This window comes from Alosa sapidissima, chromosome 3 (genome assembly GCF_018492685.1).
Source record: "Alosa sapidissima isolate fAloSap1 chromosome 3, fAloSap1.pri, whole genome shotgun sequence".
Taxonomy (NCBI): Eukaryota; Metazoa; Chordata; class Actinopteri; order Clupeiformes; family Clupeidae; genus Alosa; species Alosa sapidissima.
Window position 1 is genome coordinate 22,672,364 of NC_055959.1, and position 25,083 is coordinate 22,697,446.

The 25,083-nt window shown below is 44.1% G+C and overlaps 1 protein-coding gene across 2 annotated transcripts in view; it reads left to right on the forward strand.

The window, feature by feature from the left end:
* Window positions 1–15,476, forward strand: part of grb2b (growth factor receptor-bound protein 2b) — a 30,592-nt gene extending 15,116 nt beyond the window's left edge. For both annotated transcript variants that reach the window (XM_042086456.1, XM_042086457.1), the window contains exons 3-6: window positions 6,371–6,468; window positions 12,602–12,724; window positions 13,641–13,809; window positions 14,166–15,476. In XM_042086456.1, the coding sequence (XP_041942390.1) occupies window positions 6,371–6,468; window positions 12,602–12,724; window positions 13,641–13,809; window positions 14,166–14,351 (576 nt within the window). In that variant the 3' untranslated portion in view covers window positions 14,352–15,476. The remainder of the gene's footprint in view (window positions 1–6,370; window positions 6,469–12,601; window positions 12,725–13,640; window positions 13,810–14,165) is intronic.
* The last annotated feature ends 9,607 nt before the right edge of the window (window positions 15,477–25,083 follow it).

Below are 25,083 nucleotides of genomic sequence, written 5' to 3' on the forward strand. Positions count from 1 at the left end.
AGAGAGAGAGACTCTTAAAGCGTGTGTTAATTACCGCTGAGCTGGAGTACTTCATTAGTGTCAGTGGAGGCAGGCCGACTGTGCTGGGGATCATGCCAGAGCTTATCTCCAGAGTGCCCTGCTACACACACACACCACACACAAAATCCCAATCTCACACACAAAATCACAACCACACATGCACAAAATGGCAAACTTAGAGACACTCCCTGGCTATCCACCCCTCCTGAGATGTCCTACTGTACCCAACCCCCCCCCACCCTCACCCAGCACACTGCCCAGCACGTGTCTTTTACAGAACCCTCACACTTGTGTTTGTACACCTCTTTCTGTGTGTCACAATCCTTTTTTTGTGCTCTCCTCTTCCTTTGTGTCGGGCCTATTTGGGACCTATCCATCTTTTGTTTGCTTCTATCTCTTGGTCCATGCCAATGCCCAGCTGTCAACTCCATGCACAGTGGACCTAGAGCATTAGTACCAGTCCCACTATGCTCACCACACACACACACACACACACACAGGCCTTCTGTATGTTTAAACAGAGGCCTATTTGGGACCATGCATGTGCATTTTCTTTGTTTCAACATAAAAGCTTCGGCCTCCATCCGCATGTCTGTTCTGATTCTGACCTCTGGTAACCCCTGAATTTGCTCCAGAGGGTGGGGAGGGGGCAGTGAGAGCAGGCCGGCCTGAGGCTTAGACTGTGGCCTACCTAATGTATTGATGATGCGCAAATGTCTTTCTGAATCTCTCTTTCTTTCTCTCTCTCTCTCTCTCTCTCTCTCTTTCTCTTTCTCTATCTCTATCTCTATCTCTTTCTCGTTCTCTCTCTGTGTGCCAGTTTTGTGTGTATCTTTACAGAGGCATAACGGCATGCAGGAGGTCTCCTATCAGGAATAACAGGCTCGGACATTTAAGGGGGGGGGGGGGTAGAGATAATAACGGGCAGAAAAGGAGAGGAAAAAAGCTTTTGTATGCGACCCTAGCAGATTAATTCATGCTCTCCCGTAATCCGGCTGCAGCTGTGAGGTCGGCTCCTGCTGAATCCCTCGCAGGATTGAGCCGCCCTGCCGACACGTGGGCCCGCCCTTTACCCCACCCCCACTACTACAGCACGCAGCATGGCTCTCTGCATGCAGCCCATGTGCCTCCCTCTTCATCAGTCTTTCTCCTCCTCTCTCCCTGTGTGTGACCATCTCACCCATAGCCTACACCATCAGCCTCCTTTATTGCGTATGGATAATGAGCCATCTTGCTTTTCCTACCCTCTTCTTTCTTGTGCTTTCGCTTCTTGTCTGTATTGGTTACTTTCGCCCACTGTGTATGAGTGGTACCTCCTGCCTGCCACCCTCAGCAGCCTTAAAGCTGCCAATCAAAATCGCTAAAAAAATCATTGTCTTAACTGTCGCTCCTCAGTTTGTGCCGGAGACCAGACATTTGCAGCACCGCCGCGGGATGCCTGCCGGGACCCAAAGCACTTGTGCGGAAGTGTGATTTACACCACTGAGCTGTCCGTGCATGATCTGCATTCTGCACTTCTCCGCTCAGTGCTTCCTTGTGCAGTGCGGCAGCTGGGAGGGAGATTATCGTTCAGACGTCAACTTGTCGAGCGCAAACTCGTTGGCCTCCGCTTGATTAAAAGACGAGGAATGAAAAATAAATAAAAAAAGCTGACCAACTGACAAGACAATCCAGCAAGAACCCACAGAAGCCAACAAGTACAATGGAAAGCGCGAGAGAGAACAATGCTGTGCTTGTGTGTGTGTGTGCTCACAGAAAGGAGAGAGGGAGAAAAAAAGATTTCTTTCCAATTGTAGGCCGTAAGCAGTCAGCTGTTGCCCTCTGTGTTTTCTGTTCAACCAGAGAATGACTGGGGGAGACCGAGGGATGAGAGGAATGAGAATAGTTGTCATGGAGAGCTCAAAGTGGTCTGTTTTTTTCTTGAAGAGTTGTTGGATGTGCGTTCTCTCCACCGTTACCAGAAAGTACTGTGGTACTTTCTGGAAATGCACCCCTGCTCAGTGCATGCAAAAAGCATACATCCTGTTATTGTTTGGGCCCCACTCTAATGCATTCCTCCCTATGTTTTGCACTTGGGAGATTTCTCAGAAAGGTGTGTGTGTTGTCAGTAAACCGCTCTGCTGGAGCATCAGTGAGGGCCGTTATCTCCCTCTGCAGCTAACGTCTGCGCTGCTTGGCCGCTAACCACCTAATGTGATAAAGGATCGAAGCCAGAAAGTTGGCTCCTGCAACAGAACTGCCTTTCTTCTTGTGTGACCCCCTTCCCCCCTACTGAAAGCAGTCTTCGCTCTGAGCTGCGGTTGGAGGTGAATAGGCATCAGTCTCTCGATGGAGGGATGCTTATCCATCCAGGGACCCATGAATATGGGTTGCTATAGGCTTGGCTTTGAGGCTATTGCTGGTTTGATTTGGTTAAGTAAGTGTCAGCTACACTTAGGTAAGTTATAGTTTGCTTAAAAAAAAAATTAATTTCGTAATTTTTTGGGCCCACATTGCACTTCTGTTTAAGCAGAAAACGGCGGTCACAGAAAAAGCGTGATTTTCCATGTTGAGTTAGTTACTGCTGTTTTCCTATCCGTCTACGTTTCTGAAGACACAGCATACTTTTTTTCAGCAGTAGGTAGGCCATGACCCTCTCTTAAAGTTGCAATCCTCAAATTGACCCCTTTTTAAATGCACACAGGACTGTAGGCGATCCAAAAGAGCATGGGATAGAAAGCATGGCATTTTATCTACGTCTTCCATGGCAGCTTATTTCTGCTTGGATGGAAATGTGGAATGGGGGAGAGAGATTGAACACGCCCAGCCGAATCATTGAATATGGAGGTTTGTGCAGATGCAGAAATGGTACAGTCTGTCTTGGCCACAGTATTGTTGCCTGCACGACGGTGGAAGATCAAGCCGATCAGGGAGCCTGGCGTGGTCGAGTGCTGCGCCCTCATACATTTTGTCCCCTAGTAGCAGGCAGGCTGAAACCGTACGATACAGACAGTCTGTGTCTCTCCCAAGTGCCTGCCCCAGATATGTACAGGCTTTTCAGGTTGTACTCCACACCGTTATCTCGGCCTGAAATCTCGCCTGTGGAATGCCCACTGCAGACGCATTTGCAAATATACACATTCACACAGATACATCTAGCGGATCATTTAAGCGATGTAAAGCGCAGCACATTTTCATCATTCATGTGTGCTTCCATTAGTGGGGCTGGCTCGTTGCTCTACCATCTGCTAGGCCTATGTCAGCTGAGGCAAAGAACTCCATCACAGCTCTTGTCAACTCAATCCAGCTTCGAACTTAGTGTACTAATGGTGAAACGTCATTAGTATCTGAGCTTTAGTTAGGAGCGGCGCCCCCCCCCCCATAATTTTTCTGATGTCATCCTACGGTTGCTGAGTGACATTCGAATGAGCTGATGGTCATATTCAAATTTGCAGTGGTCTCTTAATTTTGAATATGAGCGTCAACTCATTCGAATACAGCACATAAAAAACAAAGCGCTTGCTGCTGAACCCAGGCCTCCACTGTCGTCTTTCCCTCAGCGGGGCGGTCGAGGTACAAACTGACCGCAGGGTGCATACTGAGGAGCCACTTCAGCGAGAGAAGCTTTTGCTCAGCAACAGCTTGTTGTCAAAATGTCCTCCCCAAGAATATTATTAGCCACCTTTCAGTCCACAGTTTTGTCATGGTGACTGCCATGTGAGGGAAGAGTTAGTAGAGCAGCAACGTCTTTTGCAGCAGTGGTTGGCAGGCTGTTCTGCGCAGGTGATGTGGGCAGACCATATGTGGTGATACTCTGCTGTTGTGTTCCTTAGCGTAGGTAGGAGGGTTGTGTGTGGTTGAATGAAATGGTTTCAGAGCATGCACTCATTTCCTGTAATAATTTGTTTGAAGAGAACTTGGTTTGATAGACAGTTTGGCAGAACTCAAAATGGCCTATCACCTCTTTTATTAGTCATGGGTCATGAAGGACAGTACTGTGATCTTTGGCGAGGTATTGTGTCCTATCACATGTCAGGTAAAGAACGTAAGTTAGTCATTAATGTCAGTCAAATCAATTTGTGCAATCAACTGGAAAGGGCATGTCGCGGCGCCTCTCCTCTGGACTGTCTGCCTGCAGCATCTTGAATTATGTCGTTGATGCTCCAGTACAAATGAGCAGCCAAACTCCTCCCTGCTCTATCGTACCAGGGCTCCTCCATCCACGTCACTGGTCTGATGGTCTGTAAATGAAGTGAATAGGGTCTAATGTAGCCTCATGTTGTGCACATTATTCAGACCTTTAAGGTTTGTTAGTGCTCAGTATGCTGTAAGGTATCCTGGTTGCCACAGCGCTCACCCTCTGCTGTGCTCTGCTGCTGTTGCTGTGTGTTTGCTCAGCTCTGCAGCACAGCAGGCACCGTGCACCTCCTCTGAGATTCCACACCTACTGGGTAGGAGCCAGCAACCGCCCGCCCGCCTGCCTGCCTGACAAAGTGTCTGTGCGGCCCACCTCATGCCAGATTGCAAAAGTTTTGGTGGCGCAGAACAGAAGTTCTTTTTCTCTCACACAGGCTCAGCATTTTCTTTAGGGAGAGCGTAATGATCACCAGGCTGCCATTCTGCTCGGTGATTCCCTGCTGATGGCTCCCACATAGTGTTAATTTCGTCAGACGAGACGAGAGGAAATATGTTCGTCAACGACCTTTTTTTTCATGACTAAGACGAGACGATGACGAGACGGCAGTAATGTCCTGAAACACTGACTAAGACTATCTTAAAGGAGAATTCCAGTGTGATATTGACCTAAAGTGTATTGAAACATGATACCGAGTGTGAACGTATGTCTCATAGCCCATCTCGACTTGTCCCCTGCACTCCAAAATCTGGCGCTAGTTAGCCGATGCTACCAACAACTTTTTCAGTAGTGGTGCTTCGGCATCGGGCTAGCCATGCAAATAAATCACTGTTTTACACCCATTTACGAGGCTCAATGTATCTCCACACTTCATTGGTAGACTTCCTAGGGCCCTGACATTTAAAACGAGACATTGAGAACTTTGAAAAAGCACTGGTAGTTTACTTACAAGACGATTTATACAGACAGTATCTTCACGAAGTTTAACGTTTGCAGCCATCTTGAATTTAGTCACGATAAGTCGAGCAATGAGTAAGAATGAACAGGTATGATAAGGGATCAGATTCCAAAAATAATTCAGTGGAAATGAATGGATTCCAGTTTCTTCCAGTAGCAGCAACTGGAATCCATGCATTTCCACTGAATTATCTTAAAAAGGACATTTCGTCACAAGACTAAGACTAAGACTAAATTAAAAATAGGTGACAAAATTAACACTACTCCCACACAGTGCTCCTCTCTGGGCCGTGTAGGCTGTGAGCCCAAGCTCAACTGTTTTTCTCTGGTTCTGCTCTGCTGTGCCGGCACAATGCTCCGTACATAGATCTGTGTGCCTGGATCTGATGTTTGTCAGTCATTCCATACATACCCTGAAACCAGCTCCAGGCTGCCTGTCAGTTGTGCCTCACACTTGCTAAGGTGTGTGTGTGTGTGCGTGTGTGTGGTGTAGACCCTTTGGGTTGTGCACAGGAAGGATGTTGCACTCTGTCATTTCCTCCTCCACACTCCCCACCTCGTCTTTCAGTTGGGTCTGTCTATAATTTGTTCATATTTTAAAGGTGGATTTGATTATGTAGCCTAACTTTTTTTTTTTTTAGATCTTTGGTCCCCCACATACACACCTACACACACACACAAACACACACTCTACCCCTGCGTATTGGGGTGTGGAGGAGGTGACCTTGGTAACCCTGAAGGTTTGTGAAATTAGGACCTGTATTTTTATTGATTTATTTGTTTGTTTATTTTTTTGTATAAAAGGGTGTCTCTTTCCCATGGTGTTCTCAAAGTATGATAATTCTTAGTTTTGACATGCACGCGCACACACACATACACACATGTTGCTACTGAAGTGACATTTATGAGGGTTATGTGGGATAATACACTTATATACACACACACACACACACACACACACACACTCCTGCTGTCATCACCTCTGTGCTCGCTCATCTGGCCCTGTTTATATTCATCCCCCAGATTATTTTTCACTGGGATTATTTTTAGCCCCCTCTTCCGCTCACACGTGCGTCATAGTGCTGCATGCTGCGTTTAGGGATGCACATCTTAAGAATCACCCGTGTTGTCATGGTTTACATGTTGGATGTCTGAGGTGATAGTTAATGTTTGATGATGATGTTTGATGTTTGCCCTGACTTGATAGTTGTTTTGTCTGCTGACCCTTCACAGCTGTGCAATTGACAACCATTTTCCATCACGTCCCGTCTTTTTCAGGTATTAAACGAAGAATGTGACCAGAATTGGTACAAGGCAGAGCTGAACGGCAAAGATGGCTTTATCCCCAAGAACTACATTGAGATGAAGGCACATCCGTGAGTACAGCAGCACTCTACAACTCTCTAGAATCTGAGTCCAACGAGGTACACACACACACACACACCCCACCAGCCCCATGTCTGTGTCCCTCTTTAGGAAGGGCTCCCATGCCCCCAACACACATACAGCTCTCAAGTCTCAGGCTACCATGTTGGCCATGTCTGGCCATGTTGCTGTGCTCCTCCTCTCCATCATTTAAGAACGTAATTGATTTTTCATTAGTTTTTCACCAGGGTGGGTGGTGTATTTTATTTATAGCAAAAGCTTTTGGACTGACGTAATTGTAGTTGCCTATCTACGACAAGGCAGTTTTAAACAGGTTCTGTTTGTTCTTGTGATTGAACTCTACTGACCTTTGATCCATAATTACATTTGCCAGACAGAGAGAGAGAGAGAGAGTGAGTGTGGGAGGGAGTGAGACAGATATAGTGACTAAGAGATGGAGAAAAGATCATTTGAAGCAGTAGGCGGTGGCCGCAGTCGAGAGCCCTTGGTAGGTAATGGTGCAAGTTATTAATTGGGTACCACGCTTTAATCACGCTGTAGTTGCCTGCTTAAGGCACATCAAGCCTATGAACTTATGAAGCTCGTCTCCTGGTCCCTTTGCCACACACACACACACACACACACACACACACACACACACACACACACACACACACACACACACCTCTGGCTAGAACTAGTCCAGGACTTCAGGTGTACTCATACTAGTACACTTGATGACCGCAGGCCTTTTAACGACGCGTCTGTTTGAACGTTAGGTACAGAAGCGAAAGATCTGCCCAGGCTCTGTTATCTGTGGCTTTCTGATTTTGCATATTATTTAATAGTGGTTACAGGTGGACTGGTTTTGCAAACACAGGACAGCCAGTCCATGTGTGGTAAAGGGCTACTTAGCAGTGTTTATTCAAAATACGAGAAGAATGGGATGGATTGTACTTGGAACCATCCAGGAAGGTTACCGGTGTCGTCATGTACCCAAAGGGCAGACAGACGGGCCAACACGGGAGACAGACAGGCTCGTGAATTCACGGGGGAGCAGCTGACGCATCGGCCTGTTCCCATTCAAATGAAACAGGCACGTTTAGTGCCGTCGGAAAAAGGCCGGCCTGGGTGTAGTTGCTTGACCTCTCGTGTGGAACAGCAGTTCACCCAGGATGTCTGAGCATCACAATGCGGTTAAGGTCACGCGTCAGGGGCACTGCCAGCGGAAACTTCGGAGGCCTGCCTCTCGCGGCGCACAACCGATTAATTTTAGTCATTTAGTCATTCTCGCTCTCTCTCCCCCTCTCTAGTATAAAAGTGCTGGGGGCCTTTTTACAGACTTAATTGAATATTGACTGTGTTGCATCACTGCCAGCAGACGGGTTTTGCCAGGCAGATGGGCTGGCCAGGCTCAGGATTGGGGTGTTGGTTGGGCCAGCGCCTCCCAGCATGTGTCTGAGACACGGGGACAGTCTGCTCCTCTCCACATGCGGCACTAGTGGTAGTAATGGCCAGTGTTGTATAAAGTACTAGAAAGCAATACTTGAGTAAAAGTACAAGTATCGTACTAGAAAAAGACTTTGGTTGAAGTGAAAGTTGCCTTTTAGAATATTACTTAAGTAAAAGTATCTGATATATACTGTACTTAAGTATCAAAAGTAATTTTCTGATATTTAATGTACTTAAGTATTTGAAGTAAAAGTAAAAAGCAAGCGGTTTTATTTTGAACTTTTATTGTAAACTTTATTTTGGCTTTCTTATAGTAAAGCATAAAGCATATTCAGGGTTCCCATATCTTCTTAATCTCACTCATCAAATCAAATCAAATCAAATCACATTCTTTTCTAGGACTTTTTAGGCACAATTCTCTGAAATGAAAAATAAATAACTTATTTCTTTCACAAAAAAAAATGACCTGCTTGTAGGGAGAACATTTTGGTCATGTGGCATGAGAATTTCTAGGGCTTACTCCCCAGGTCACCGTCACTCACACACACACACACACACACACACACACACACAGGCCACCTATGTCCAGCAGCTACTAATATGCCAGTCATTAGTTGAAACTGAAAAGGTGTCTGTTCATCTTCAAAAGAAGCTGGTTTTCAAAGTTGCCAGAATTCAGTGCCCGGGAGTTTCAGGCCCAAGACCGACCATAGTGGTGGAAATTGGATAAATTAAGCAACATTTCAGCTCTTACTATCCTGTAGTTTTTATTAGTACCATGGTTCAACAAATGTGTAAAGGTTATATAATAATTCACTTCAACTGAGAAGTTAACAAAAAATATTCCACTATTCCACAAGTTACCAAAACAGAAAGAAAGAAAGAAAGCCTTTGAAATGTAGCCTATCCCATGCTTCCACAAAGAGGCATATTGAACTAATGTTTAGGCTACATGTTTTTTGCATGGGTAGGCTATATTGTTGTTTGGTGATTTAGCCTACTCTTTTACTACACCCTCTTCTGAGCAAACAAGGCATATAGGTTTATCATGTAGGATAATTGTTCTTTCTTACATTAAATAACTTTAATTTATCCTCTCTACTTGTCCCTGTAGTCATGGCCTCCTCATCACTAATTTCGGGCTCATAATTTTCAGTGGTCGACTGGTCGATCTGCTGCTCAGTCTCTCCTGGCCTCTTTCTACCCTCCATCCTTCCTGACGCTTGTGTCTACTGTAGGGCCGGCTTGGCTATCCGTATCTGAGAAAACTTTTTGGAAAAGACGGGCTATATGGACCCAACCAACTCTTTGGGAGGGGAGAACTCCCTCACGTAGGCTACAACCCATGCAGAGGCATTGCATTGGTGTCATGCACAGAATGCGGAACGTGTCCTACTTTAAGAAAAGATAGACTAATATGACAAATGTCAATATTTGTTTCCTCGACCGGCCCAAAAGTGAAGCGGCCCACCGGGAATTCTCCCGATTACCCACCCCGGGCCTGATTCAGTCTTACTCTTCTTGGACTGAAGACAACTCCTGCGATGCTATGGAAAAATAGCCTTTCACAGGCCGCTAGGGCAGGTAGCCGATGTACAGAAACATTTCTTGCAAATACGGCCACGGGTGTATGACGTTATATTCACCACTACCCTGTTCACCGAGTTCACCACTATCGTCGGGGTGGTCGTCTATGATAACGGGAGGTCCTCCAGTAGGTGCTCGTGCTTCCATGGCGGTTTCAGTTGTGCGTCCTCCTCCTTTAGCAACAAACAAGAGCTGAAATAGAGCGCGCAGCGTGCGGAGTGTGCGTAATGCAATCTAGGAGCAGTGATTCGCCAAACCTCCCTTATTGCAGTCGCACACACATTTTTTCTAATTTTATGTTTTAGTAACGAGTAACGAAGATGCTTAGTGGAAATATAATGGAGTAAAAGTATACATTTTATCTAGGAAATGTAGTGGAGTAAAAGTGCAAGTTGACATAAATTTAAATAGCGAAGTAAAGTACAGATACGTGAAATTTCTACTTAAGTACAGTAACGAAGTATTTGTACTCCGCTACATTACAACACTGGTAATGGCGGCGCTGGTGGTTGATGTAGTACTGCTCCAAACCAGTGACTGATCTTTTTGACTCATACTTTAGGTAGGTCCAGGCCCCCAGTTACCACTGAAGCCGTTTTATGCATTGATAACAATGCTAGCTCTGGGTTCAGTGCTCCTTCTTCTTTGTGTGTGTGTCCGTGGGTGTGTGTACATTACACTTGTGGTTTATGAACATGTGGTTTATGAATGATGGTTATCAATTAGCCCTGATTGGTTATTTGGTGCTCTAGTAATGGCAATCTGATCCAGATGGCACTGTTCAACAGGTGCTTTTTATGTGTTAGTGTGTGTACAAAGGTGTGTGTGTCCATGTTACAGTGTTAAGGAGTGGATGTGGTATGTGACCCCAGACTAGTGACATAGGTAGAGTTAGTACAATTAGGTGGAGTTTGCCCTGAAGGGCTGCTATACTACTTCCTTGTTAGAATTGTCCCTCTCTCTCTCTCTCTCACTCTCTCTTTTACTCAGCGTAGAGTTCTGTGATGCTTGAGGCTTGTCAGAAGTGCACAAACACACACATCCACCTTTACTTTCTGTGCACATGTTCATGTCGGTGTTCTGATGCAGCCTATATGACCCATGTGTGGTCTGTTAACAAGGCACCCCATCCGCCACCACCCCCCTTTAGCCATGCCAGCTCTGGCACAACATTATATGTGTGCGTGTGTGTGTCTGTCTCTGGAAGTACCCAGTGTAAGTGTGAACCACGGTCAGTATTGCCATGTCACAGGACCTAATGACCGCCATGTGACACTGGTTGGGGTGTGGTGGCGGTGGAGGCGTCTCGCACCCCAGTGACACCAGGCGGCTCCAGGCACGCTGAACCTCCGGTCTGCGTCCACCCTGCCGCGTGGCGATAGCTGCCCGCATCGCTGGACAAGCAAAACAATGAGCCAGCCCAGAGAGAAATAGATAGTAGATTGCGAGAGGGGGTTTGTAGCTTGCGATTTATAAGAGGTTTGTTAGCAAACTTGCCAGTCACTAACAAGATAAATGTCTTCTTTAGCCACCGTAATCTATTTAGTTTAATCTGACTAGCCCATCTGCCTGGAGATATATCCCTTGTTTATGCAAGCCTTGTCTGAGCTGGAATGCATCCTTTCATTCCCCTATATTTGAGGAAATAAATTAGTAGCCGTGGCAGACTGTTCAACCCTTCGAAAGATTGCGTGCTTTGTACATCAGGTAATTTGGTTGATGCAAATATGTAAGCAATAAGAACAGTCCAAAGGGAAATATATCGGTAATAAGAAAGAACAGCCTTGGAGAAGTAGGAGACACATTCGTGGCTGTGTGGCAGACACTGTCGTGGTTTGTGTTACAAAGTAGAATTTACTGCCCCAGTACGTTCTCCACTACTCCCCTACCTAATCATTAATAATAGTTAATCATACTAAAAATTCGGACTCATTCATGTTAATTGTATTGGTTGAAAGAAAATGGCCAGTGAAGAGGAACCGTTAGGCAGTGTTGGGGCTGTTGTATCTGAGGCACAGTCTACACACTGGTCAGTGCCTTTTACCTGTGTGGTATGCTTAGACTTTGCCCTGGTTCAGGCTACCAACCGGGAACTGTTTATGTTTACTTACGGGATCAAGGAAATAACCTTGAAATGACACTGTTAATTTCAACAATATTAACAGCCTAGAGAGGAACACTGCCTAAGGACTGTGTGTGTGTATGATAGTGTGTGTCCATGTGTGTGTGTGTGTGTATGCGTGTGTGCATGCACGTTCAAGTTCCAGTCCCAGCGTGACTCAGTCTGTACGCCTTTCCGTGTCCAGGTTAATTGCTCCACCGGCTCTTTTATCAGAAGGAACTGTCCCCAAGGCTGGCCATGTTCTGCCCACATGAAACGCGCATGCAAACACCCGTACTCCACTCCGACATGCCAGTGCTGCTGGCGGCACCACCACTCACTTGCCCACACCACTCTACTCCAACCAGGCCTTTTCAATTATTGAAGCACTCCTGCTGCTTTCCTTTTTCTCTGTCCATCTTTTTCTCCCTCCCTGGCCTATAATTGCACTCTAATTTTTTTTCTTGCTTTCCTGTCCCCTCTTTCTGGTCACGTAGTTAATGCAGTATAATGTTTTGAAAAAGGCTCCCCCACCACCACTGAAAATCGGCCTCTTCTCCTTCACATTTAAGTGCTGGATTTACTTGTAAAAAGGTGATCCATTACAGGAAGGAAGGTGTTTTTATTTTATTTTTTATTTTTTTGACAGCACTTGCCCGCTTTATTTCCTTCATGTCCCGTTTTCCTATGAGCTTCCAAACTACCTCAGTCACTACGTTTGTAGTGTTTTTTCCAGTGGCCAGTGTTTGTCTAAATTGTGCTCTATTTCACTTTTTTGTCACTCCTCTAAAAGTGTGTGCCAATTGAGTAAATGTCTAAATGCAAAATAAAATCATTCCCGTTTGAAGCCTCTAAATCAAAGCATTACCTGCAGCCTCCTTCTGGAGCAGGTGTTGGTTTGTTTTGAGAGCACCGGTGCTGTTTCTGTTGGACTGCTGTGCTCTGTGTACTGTTATGTGTGATGCCATCTGAGTCTCTGTGCTGTGCTGTCTTTGCCGTGCCAGGTGGTTCTTTGGCAAGATCCCTCGGGCTCGGGCGGAGGAGATGCTCAACAAACAGAGACACGACGGGGCCTTCCTCATCCGAGAGAGCGAGAGCGCGCCAGGAGACTTCTCCCTTTCCGTCAAGTAAGACCACTACTGACCAACACAGTCACACGCGTTACACACTGTTGAAGATGCCTTCACCTTTCCTGGAAATATTTAGGCCCAAAATAACAGCGTGTTCGTCATTTTTCTCGTTAGAAATGACCACATGTGACCATTTGATTGTGATAGCTGGACGTTTGTGTCTGTTTGGCACCCGCCTCTTGGTGGTCAGCGTCCACTTTCACACCAGTCATTCCACCTGCAGCATCTTGAGCCCTCAGCTTCCTCTTTCTATCACAGCCTCTTACACAACATTGACGCAGGCACAAGCATTTCCTCTTCCACCGCAGCGCGTCTCCTGTCTGCCCCCCCCGAACTGAGTCACTGTCTTACACACACACACACACACACACACAGTCACACACACGGTCACAAACTCCCTTGTCCGGCCCTTTGTGCTGGGTCCCATATGCAAACGCCTGACCGATAGGCATCTACCTAATTGGCCGTTTGATCGCCTACTCATCCAAGCACGGCGATCAGCCATAAGGGCGTGCCCCCGCCCCCCTCCCCCCCACCTGTGCCCGTCACTGAGGATAAGCCCTCAGGCTGGCATGGGGGGGGGGTTTCGAGAGGCATGTGGCGTGGGAGCATCACCTGGGCTCACCCCGCCATAGGGTGGAGGGCATCATCAAAGATAATGACCCCAGTGCTGTCACCACACACACACTCACACTCTCTCTTACATTACTTTCATCTGCCTGCCCTGCCCTGACATGACCTGGCTTTTTGAAAATGAGGTCTTCAAAGGCCTTCAGAAGAGCTCATCATGTTTCCGATGGACAACTGACAAGGGTTCCTCCTTCCTCCCTCCCTCCTTCCTCTCTCTCTCTCTCTCTCTCTCTCTCTCTCTCTCTCTCTCTCTCTCTCTCTCTCTCTCTCTCTCTCTCTCTAGGTTTGGAAATGATGTCCAACACTTCAAAGTGTTGCGTGACGGGGCAGGGAAGTATTTCCTGTGGGTGGTGAAGTTTAACTCTCTGAATGAGCTGGTGGACTACCACCGCTCTACCTCAGTGTCACGGAACCAGCAGATCTTCTTACGGGACATCGAACAGGTCCCTCAGGTAAGGGGAAAGATGCACTGCTTATGTACATGTACGCACAGCAGAACTCACCACAGCAGGTATATCGTAACACGTCTCATACTAACAGACAAACACACACACACTCAAACATACGTACATACTGATTTGCACATGCATACTGATTTGCACATCTGAATTACTGAATTAGTCACAGTTAAGCATATATGTGAATATACCAGAGACCATGGGTCAGCTGACCTTGGAGTTTAATTTCTTTGGGTATGTTTGATAGTATTGTGCTAGTGCTGTACTCTTGTGTTGTGTATTCTCAGGAAAGTAGCCTAATCTCTCTTGTTATCTTTCCCCCTGTCTGTCTCCACATCACTCTTCCACAGCATCCATCGTATGTGCAGGCGCTCTTCGACTTCGACCCCCAGGAGGAGGGCGAGCTTGGTTTCCGTCGCGGCGACTTTATCCAGGTGCTGGACAACTCTGACCCCAACTGGTGGAAAGGCGCCTGCCACGGTCAGACGGGCATGTTCCCGCGCAACTACGTCACACCTGTGAACCGGAACATGTAAATAACACAGAAAACAAGACAACAACAACAACAACAACAACAAAAAAACGATCCCACCCACAGAACCAACCCCAGATCCTTTTTTTGTCCCCCTGCCTCCACACACTATCACACACATATGCACATACACATGGACACACACACTAACACTCATGCCTGCACATCCGGAGAGAAGAAATGGGCAGAAGAACAGAAATCTTAGATGGAAAGAAAGGATGAAGAATTACAAAAATGAGGAGTGGAGGAGACCAAGGCGTAGCCTCTCCAGAGAAAAAGCAAAATGAACACACACACACACAAAAACAGCAACTTAAAAAAAATCCTGAGAATGTTTTTTTTTTTTTTTTTTTTTTTTCTTTTCTATTTCTTTTTCTGACAACTTCAATGAAAGCTTAGTCATAACTGCTCCACTTAAAACGTCTGTCTTCAGCTGGAGAAGGTTCCAGAACGAACAGAAATCAGCTTCAAAGGAGCATCACAACTGGTGTCCTATCACAGTGGAATGCCAGACCTGTGGCTTAGATTCCCTCCGCTGTCTGTTTGTCCTCTGCTCTTTTTTTTTTCTTTCTTTTTTGTATTTTACCTTATTTCTTTTGCTTTTTCTTCTGGGCTCTCTTCTTTTTCTTACTGCATGTTTTAATCACTTTAATGGATTACCAATAAAATCCTAACGCTGTTTTAAGTTAAATAATTTCAAAAAATATATATATATTACATGTAAAGACAGAAAAATTATAATTAAGAAAAAAAAAAAAAAAAAAAATAGAGAGTACCACCCGTCCTGTGAATGCAGTAAAAGTTACCAGACACAGGATCATGTCTGCAAGAGCATTGGACATCAGCTGTGGGCTATGTGAAGAAATCACTTATTGAGAGAATCCATTTTTTTAAAGAATATATATTATATATATTTGTATGTGTTTTGTCTGTTTCACCTTGCAACTTTTTTTTAAAGATTCTTTTTTTCTTTCTAAAGTATAAATTATGTTTGTGGATGAGAATCTAGCAGCTCTGGGACGTGCTATAGCGTCAGTATCATTTTTGTGCATTATCTGAGAGGGTCAGATAAAGAAACAAAGAGATAAAAAATGGCATATTTTATCATCAATGATTCCATTTTTTTTTTTAAAAATCATTCTTCCTGCTTATATGTTTTTTTTCTGTACCTGGGCGCGAAAGTGCTTTTTTTTTTATTATTATTTCCAAGAGTAAAAGCGGATGGAGAACAGTTGTGATGGTGTTGGGAGCATACTGTGGTTGGTCATTTTAATGTGAAATTGGACCGGTGGCCAGATTGTTTTTTTAAATGCCAACATATTTATTGCAGCCATCGTCTTCTCGTTGCCGAGAATGTAGCTGCCCTGTCGGCAGACACCGTCATGAGGGAAGAGCGGTCAGAGGGCTTTAAATAAATAAATATGCGTCACTTCAAGCATGAGCCCAGTTGAGGTGTAACTTTTTTGTATTAAACAGCACAGACAGGATGAAATTCATAGGTCGGTATGAAACCTATGAGACACGCCCGCGCAGAAAACTCACTACTTCACACCGGGGATGCAGTCCCCACAGATGAGATCCATATTGTTGTGTAATGTAATAGCCAGTTGACAGGCACTGCAGAAAATATATATTACAACAATGATGATGATGATAATAATAATGTAAAGAAAGCATTGAGAATTAAATTGTTTTTGTTTGTTTGTTTTTTTCCTGATGAGTTGACATCAGCGCTATGAGTGTAAAGTCTTTCTCAGTCTTCTGTGTGTGGTTGAGCACTTTCGATGTTAGCCATTTTGATTTGTAGTATTGCGTGTTCTCTTTGTTCTGTTTGTTTTTGTTGTGTTGATGATTATGATGAGTTTTTGTTTTGTTTTGTTTCATTCTGTTCTCTCTGGATAGTGCCTTTTCTCTGGCGTGTCAGTTGTCCGACCTGCTGCTTGAGCTCCTACTCCCACCCCAAACCCCACAGTGTGCAAGTCCCCCTTCCTGTCAAAGTGTCAGGCCTTGTCTTTCCCCCATGAATGATAATGATGATACTCAGTGTTTGTTTTACTGTTTCCCTTCACTTTTTGTCTTCTCTGTTTGTCTCATCTTTATGCTCTTTTTTATTTGCCTTCTTGTTTTTGTTTTCAATTAATAAAATGGAAATTATTAAAAAAAAAAAAAAACTTTCCATGTGTTGGGGTTCCGTGTGTTGGCTGTTCAAACATGCATATATAGAAAATATCTAAAATGTTTTGTGTGGTTTTAGACAGATTTTCTCCCATGATTTCTTTACAGTATTAAAAGATAAACTTTTAACTTTAGCAAAGAAATGCCATAACATATTGCAGTGCAAAATACTTCATGCCTTTAGAGATGCATTGTTCTGTTTAAATGTTCTCTGACTAGTGTTGTGAACAATCCAACTGCAGTTTTGACATGAAAGGGAATTTCTATAGCATCATCAAGTAACATCATTTAAGCATCTTCCTCCCCGTCCTGGGGCCAAAGAGGGAATGAATGGCCACCCCCACCCAGCCATCTCGGTAGTCTAGCTGTCCCCAGTCCTCAGACGTGGGGGGTTGGGTGGTGACATGGATGTGGTACAAGGGGAGCCGGGCACTGCCCCAGGTCCTGGCCATGCTCAGTGATGTCTTACTGCTCACTGAGATCTCCAACATTGCATTAGCTACAGTCTGGTAACTCCTGCGCGCTTCTGTCCCTAGCTACACCACAGAAGGTCTCTGGTGTTTCAAGATCACTCCACGCTGGTATTTGTGTCTGAGGAGACAAAGTGAAGCAATGTATTAAAAGGATTTCTCCATGTGTGCCTCATTCTTACAGATGGTGCTTTAGCTTTTGAAAAAAAAACAATGTCGACCAGCATCCGGCAGACAATCAAGTCTAGAATGAAATCCACAATTACAAAACCAGGCCCAAAGGATTAAAGAGCAAAAAATATCAGGGCCACGCCACACATCCCCTGGGCCACGCTCCTTGCCAGTCTGTGTCTGACCTCCACCATTTAGCCCTTGGAGAGGGTCAGACTCGGGTCATTTTCTCTGCCTGTGCCACAGCTGCCAAATGGCATTAGCCCTGCCTCATGCAGCTTAAGTAAAACCCTACTACCAGTTTTTTGCAAAGAGGATCAACATGTATTTCAAAGCTTGGAAAAGTGGTGGATTGCTGCAGAATAGGAAGGATTTCTTCTTTGAATTTCACTTTTTTTTATCTTATCATCTCAAACACCTTATGGCTTCAGACTTTCTGGTGCGGATTCTTTAGGCTATCCATATGTCAGAGTTTTTATGATATTGCTTGCTATATTATATCTAAATATGAATCAGAAGTTGAACATGAATATATGTGTGAGGGCTGAAAATTGATTCATTTGAAAATTAAAAGAACATATTTAGCTGAATGTCCCATAACAATAGTAGGCCACTAATTCAAATGGGATGTTTGAATGAATGTGCAACAACACGGCCCCAAAAGCGCTTTACTGCTTAGATCAGATACTGGTGCCGGTGCTCTTTTGAACACCTTGCCTTTTAAGCAAATGAGATAGCCCTTTTATGTAACGCACAGAGACAACAGTGCAATATTCTGTTTATCTGAGGCCTCATGCCAGGTAATGTGATGTCACATCTGGGATGAGATCGTTGCCATGTAATGTCACGTGTGACAGCTGGTCCTACAGGTCGACTAAGGTAACCAAATTCACATCCAGAGCTTAAAGTGTGTTTATATTATTATATCACACGAAGTCACATGCGCCAACATCAATATAGGCTTTAGGCTAGGCTACTGCTACAGGCGTAGTCATTCACAATTAAACGTGTTGCTTTAAAAACACAGTTGCCCACGATAGAGGCAACCCAAAAATATTAGCCTTTTGTAAAACAAAGTAGCCTATATGCTAATTATATAATTATTCGTTTTGCAAGTTTGTCTCAAGATGACCATAACTTGCTACAATTACATCATGATCGAACAAAAAGTATCCCAAGTAGGCTATTCGCATCTGGAAGGTTGCAAATTGTCCAGGCTCCAAGTCCTTCTAGGCTCACTGCCTACACTGCGGCTGCGACATTGGCCTCCATAGGCTGGGGCAGATTGCCTCCTGTAGGATTATCAGTGTAATTACATTTCAATCCACTTCCTTCCTGAGCCAAACCTGTTTTTAAAATTCTCAAGACAAAATATGGCAATGAGTTTTTAGCATAATTCTCCATTTTACCCGTTGTCAAGGATGAGTGAATAGGCCTAGGCCTACGTTCGCCAAACAATTTTTACACTCTTATTTAAAACATTTAGGTATACCTTCTTTATGCAAGCCGTTATGCCTAAGTAGCCTGCCATTTGTCACTGTTCTGGCATGGCCAACCTGTGCTTCCTTGATAGCCATTCCTTGTTTAGGCTACTTCAATTATTTTTCTGTTCTTTTTCAAATCAGTTCCCACCACATTCTTAAAACGAATGTGTTGAAAACAACACGACTTGCGTTGTTTTTAACAGATCTCTGTGTCCAGATAGGGACAACACATTCATGGCCTCCTATTTAATGCTTCATGTGGGTGTGTTTTTGTCATCTTGCTGTGCTGCATTATGAAAAAGAGCTAAAGTAAATAGTTCCTTTAAATAAACAGAAGAGAATACAATAGCAGAGCAAAGGTTCACTAAAGATGTAAATACCATTAAATCAAATGTGCAATATAAATCATCCAAATAACAGGAAATGCTTTCTCTGCGGAAAAAATCTAATGAAAATTCCCATTATCAGTAACTATAGAGAGGGCAGAGTGTGTGAAGTCAACCAGAGTTGAATGCATTTTCATCTCTAATTGCTTAAGACCTGTGCCAGCATTGTGGAATTGCTAAACCATGAATTACAACTTCTATGCATGCTAATTAAGCAAGCCTTTTCAAGTTCACCTGCAGTATTAGATAAACCTTTCAGGCTCCATGTAGCCATATAGGACCATATAGCACAAATCACTGGTTAACTAAATTCAACTTCTTTCCCAGTGGTCACATCTTCAACAAGTTTTCTCCTTCTGGTCAGTTTTGTTGATGTTTAAAGGTGCCATGTGTAAGAATTGAGGTAAAAATATCCAAAAAATGAGCTACACGCATCAAAAGAAGGAGAAGAAATAAGGGCGATGATGTCATTAAAAAAATGACAAGGTATAGTGCTGCAGATATATCAACCTGAATTAGCATGCTAAATTACTAGCCACAGCCCGACAGGTGTCATAATACCAGTTTCGGCCATGGGAGGCAGTATGCGGGCAACATAACCGCCAGCCAAACTGCAAGACACATTTCCCGGTTGTTACTCTAGGGTAGACCATCTTACTTTCTGGAGGTATACTGCCCCCATTTTTTATGAAATGTGAAATGAAATAATTTTTCGGCAGACATTACACATGGCACCTTTAAACCACCTAAAGTCATTACTTAAAAAGCTTGCTTGTGCCAGTATCACTTTACCCTCCATGAGACCGCTCACCCTCCACGGTAGGCCATGTTTTGTTTCTGCTCTGCACCCTTTCACACCACCAGGGTCTGATCAAGGTTATCCCATTGTTCAACCCCAATGTATCAGTTCAGACCATACCAGATTAGAACATGGGTCACAATCCATAATGCATCAACGGTTGTGTAGACAGTGGTGTAGATGGAACACTGTAACAGAGCATGAGGACAGCAAACTGTAGATCTCACATTTCCAAACGAACCACTTGTGGTGAGTAACCTGATTTGTGCTTTGTCATGTCAAAGTCTACACACACACACACACACACACACACACACACACATATTATTTAGTGGTCCTTCAATGTAGTACTGGCACAAACTCTCCCGTCTCTGCCTTCTTTCCATAACTTTTTTTTTCTGCATCATATTGCACATGACTTTACATTAATGTGCATTGAGCAACTCTGGACACCTGTGATATGTAACATTATTGGGTTAGTAGAGCTTGTGTAAAATTGTCTGTACTGTATGCACCATATGTAACCCATTATCCAGGTCAATGGTTGAGTTGCATCATACTTAGCAACGTGAATTTTATGAGGCAGGCATATGTCATCAGCTGCCCTGTGCATTCTGCTTTTTCTGCATGGGGAAGGATAGTCTCCATTAGAGTGATGTGGATAGTCTCCATGGGGAAGGATAGTCTCCATTAGTGTGATGTGTGAGTCCTGGACCTATGCCAAAACTGTGTACGAAACTAACTGTGCTGTGAAGATATACTGTAAGATCAAATTGCTCAAATGAATTTGGTTTTTGCAGAATTTCACTGATGCAATCATGCCTTCAGGTGGTCATGAAAGAATACACATAAGTATACTCTTTTGATCCCGTGAGGGAAATTTGGTCTCTGCATTTATCCCAATCCGTGAATTAGTGAAACACACACAGCACACAGTGTACACACAGTGAGGTGAAGCACACACTAATCCCGGTGCAGTGAGCTGCCTGCATCAACAGCGGCGCTCTGGGGAGCAGTGAGGGGTTAGGTGCCTTGCTCAAGGGCACTTCAGCCGTGCCTACTGGTCAGGGTTCGAAACAGCAACCCTCCGGTTACAGGTCCGAAGTGCTAACCAGTAGGCCACGGCTGCCCAAATGTATATAGGCCTAATAGATTAACATAATATAATATATAATATACATTAATAGATTATTATAATCGATTAATATAATATAATATAATATATAATAGACAACTTTAAAACCAATTAAAAGACAATTCTTATCAGCATAAAACATACAGTCAAATAGGAATGTTGGTTAAAGGCGCTCTGAGCGATGTGACGTGGTTTCTGTCACGTACAGCAAACATCACCTCACCATCCGCTAGCTGCCTGTGCCCTGAATACACTGTAAAAAATGTGGTCACTGTGGACAGCCCAGGCTCTAAAAACGGCAACAAAAACAACCTGGTCCAACCTGTACCATAAAAACATAACAAACTGTTCCAGCACGTGAAGGAGGGGGAGGGAGGGAGTAGCGAGCTAGCTCTCTGTTTGGTTTGAACGTAAACAGAAGTGACGTTACCCAACATCACTTGCGCGTTGTGTTTCCGCTAATTGATGAGACAGTTGGCCTAGGTCAAATGATCAGACAGACACATACACTCTTTTGATACTCATAAAAGATTTCTTTTGGGAAACAATGTCCTGTTTTGTATTTAATTCTTTAAAACTCAACAATTACGTTTATGACAATATATAGCCTATAAAATAGAAGTGCATTTCCTAATAGAACATGGAAGTAAAACATCTAAACACAGACAGAGAGGGTCTGAGTAATTCAACAATTATTTTTTTCCCACATATTTATTTCTGGCACTAGGGTGCATGAAAAGACCATCAGAAGGCATGCATTCATGTTCGGATTGCAGATGAGTTTATAGAAGGAGCGTTATGCCCTTTCCACAGCATATTATATCAATATTTCCTCAGTGTTATGGCAGTGTTAGGTATATGGCTTCTTCATTGCCTTTGTTCGCCCTTGTGCTAAAGTCATCTTCTGAAATTGGAAGTTAATGTTTTCATTGTCTTGCAAGAGATCGCCAATATGTCTGACATAGAGGTATCACTGCATGCCCTTTTCAGCTCTTTATCAGGGTGGGGCAGCTCTCAGGTGTTAGATTGAAGTGTGTGTGTGGGGTGTGCATGGCAGTGCACGGGCACTCTGCCATATCACTTATGCGTGTGTATGTGTGTGTGTGTGAGAGAGAGATAGACAGAGAAAGAGAGAGAGAGAGAGAGAGAGAGAGAGAGAGAGAGATTCATTGGGGTTGGGCCACTATGAGGAACTAAGAACAACAGTTCCAACCATCTCTCTCACACTCATTCAGTGACTCTCTCTCTCTCTCTCTCTTACACAAACACGTAAAACTCAGATCCACCCCTAGTTTGTTGAACAGATTGTCCATTAAGCCTGTTTGTCACTGTTGTTGAAAAGATAAAGTCAACAAATATTTTTGTACATGATTTAACCATTTGATATTTCGTTTTTTTTCTGGTGATAATTTTCCATTTCAGGGAACCATCAGTCTGGTAGCCCTTGTATTGTTGTATGTTTTATTATTTCCTTTGTGCTTTAAAACATTTAAGAACGAAACAGAAATAAAGGGTGCTCCTGATTTAAAATGCATTTGATACAAAATGTGTGTGTGTTGTCTGTATGCTACTGAGACCTTGAATTTCCCCTGGGGATCAATAAAATATCTATCTATCTATCTATCTATCTATCTATCTGAAAAACTGTATGTTGAATATAATATTGAAACTACTAAATATACTGTAAAATGTTTGCATACAGAATATACTGTATTATGTTTGCATACAGATGTTACTCCTTCATGTTTCTAAAGCCTGCAATCAAGCATGGCAGTGGGAGATGGCTTGGCTCAAACGAGAGTACAGTTGTTAGTCCTTTAGCAGATACTGCACATATGTATTGACACGTGTGCTTCTGTGTGCTTTCATGAGTAGTGCATGCTGACAAATATTCACACATTACTTTTTCCTTGAAATGCATATGTCTCAATATTAACAATTCTATCAATATATCACATGAAGTTATGCTCATGTAATCACATGACTACATACTGTACCTTCTTGACCACAATCTCCCTGATAAATTTCTCTCTCTCAGATCATCTCAGTCGCAAGTTTCCAGGTTGCTGAGGTTTCTATGGGATGTCAACTCTAAGCCTAAATGCTTTTGAGCTCCTCATCCTCTTCCTCCTCTGCCTTCTGGTCTCTGTGTTGATGGCTGCCTTACTGTTGGTATGGCCATAGCCATCTTAGTACGGGTGTGCATGTTTCTGATGGTGCTGCTCCTGACAATGGTTCACCCACTACGCTGCACTCTGAGCATCCTCATCCTATCGCTAGACACCCAATAGGGACGCAAGATCCTGATCTCCAAGGTGCTACTTGTGTTCCCAACAAGGTGTGTAATGTCAACTGGGTGGCATTCCTGATCAGATGCTCGTCCCACAGCCTAATCAACGACGTGCTCAATTCCAGCCAAATGACAGGCCAGGTCCTGTTTGGCATCAACGAATGGACGGCCAAAATGCCCGGCAGCAGCGGCAAGAGCCGCCTCGTCCTGATACAGAAAATTGATGTCCTCAGCATCTGGCATGAGATCTCCAACATGACCCACAACATGAAGGTCGAATTACAGTACATGACTTGCTCCACTTTGCCTCCTCTGTGCTGCAGAAGCTGACCAGTGCAGCCCTGGTGGTGAACGTGTTCGCGGAAAAAAATGGTCATCCTAGGCCCTACAGTTCTCAAGATATTCACAGAGAACTGTGTCTGCCCTACCCTCCTTTCGGGGGGTCCAGTCCAGCCGGGGGACTACAGATCAAAACGAAAAATGACGGTTCCATGCTATCCATGTGGGGGTACATGCCCACCAAGTTTTGTGTACCCCGGTCTTTCAGTGTCCCGGGAATCCTTGTTGGTGTACGTCACTAAATGTACACATAAATTATTTTATTGTAAGGCCCCCCATGAACAAAAGTACACAAAACTTGGCATGCATTCGGAGGGTGTCATAATGATCCTACACTTTTAATTTTGTGCAGTTTTGACCTTGTCAGCCAGAGATATTATGATGAAAACACCTAATCTTTTGCTTTTTAATTTTTAACTAGGTGGCGCTATACATGAAATAAGTGGTAATGGGATGGGTTGACATGCCCCCTTAAGACCAACATACAAAAAAGGTGGACCTCCTAGGCCCTACGGTTCTCGAGATATTCACAGAAAACTGTCTCCGGCCACCTACAGGCCAGTTGGTGTATAGTAACATAAATTAATTTATTGTGTGGCCCCCCATGAACGGAATTCCACGAAACTTGGTGTGCTTTCAGAGGGTGTCATAATGATCCTACACTTCCAATTTCGTGCAGTTTTGACTATGTTAGGTCACAGATACCTGCGATTACAACACCTCATTTTTACTTTTTTGTGTTTAACTAGGTGGCGCTATACATGAAATGAGTGGTTATGGAATGGGTTGACATGGCCCCTTGAGATCAACATACAAAAAAAAATGGTCCTCCTAAACCTTACGGTTCTCGAGATATTCACAGAAAACTGTGTCTGCCCTACCCTCCTTTCGGGGGGTGCAGTCCAGCGGGGGGGCTACAGATCAAAACGATGGTTCCATGCTATCCATATGAGGTTACATGCCCACCAAGTTTCGTCTACCCCGGTCTTTCAGTGTCCCGGGAATCCTTGACAGAAATTTGGACATGCGAAAAAGAAAAAAATCTGACTAAACCTATCGCTGCGCGGCAGTCATAATAAAAACATCTCTACATCTATTTATGTCTGAGATGTATCTGCCGAAGAATGAGTGCAGACAAGTCAGTGCATTTATTTCAGTTTTCTAGAAGCCACACCTGGGCTGAATCTGAAATGTCTATTTGCATGCGGCCTCTCTCCTCGGCCCTCCCGCTCGTGCCCCGGAAATCGTTCAAACTGATTTGTCTAATTGCAACCAGCAGAGGTGAGAACGAGGAGAGAGGAGAGACGTGGAAGGGCCGATACGCAAGGAAACACAAGAGCATCATATGCGGAAGCGTTTTTAGTCAGAATTGTGCGATCATTGGTGCAAGCTGCCCAGGTGAAAAGCAACAATAAATGAGTAGATGGACCAAGAAAATATTTTTATATGCTGGAATTATCATCAACTAGCCTACCATGCAAACTATA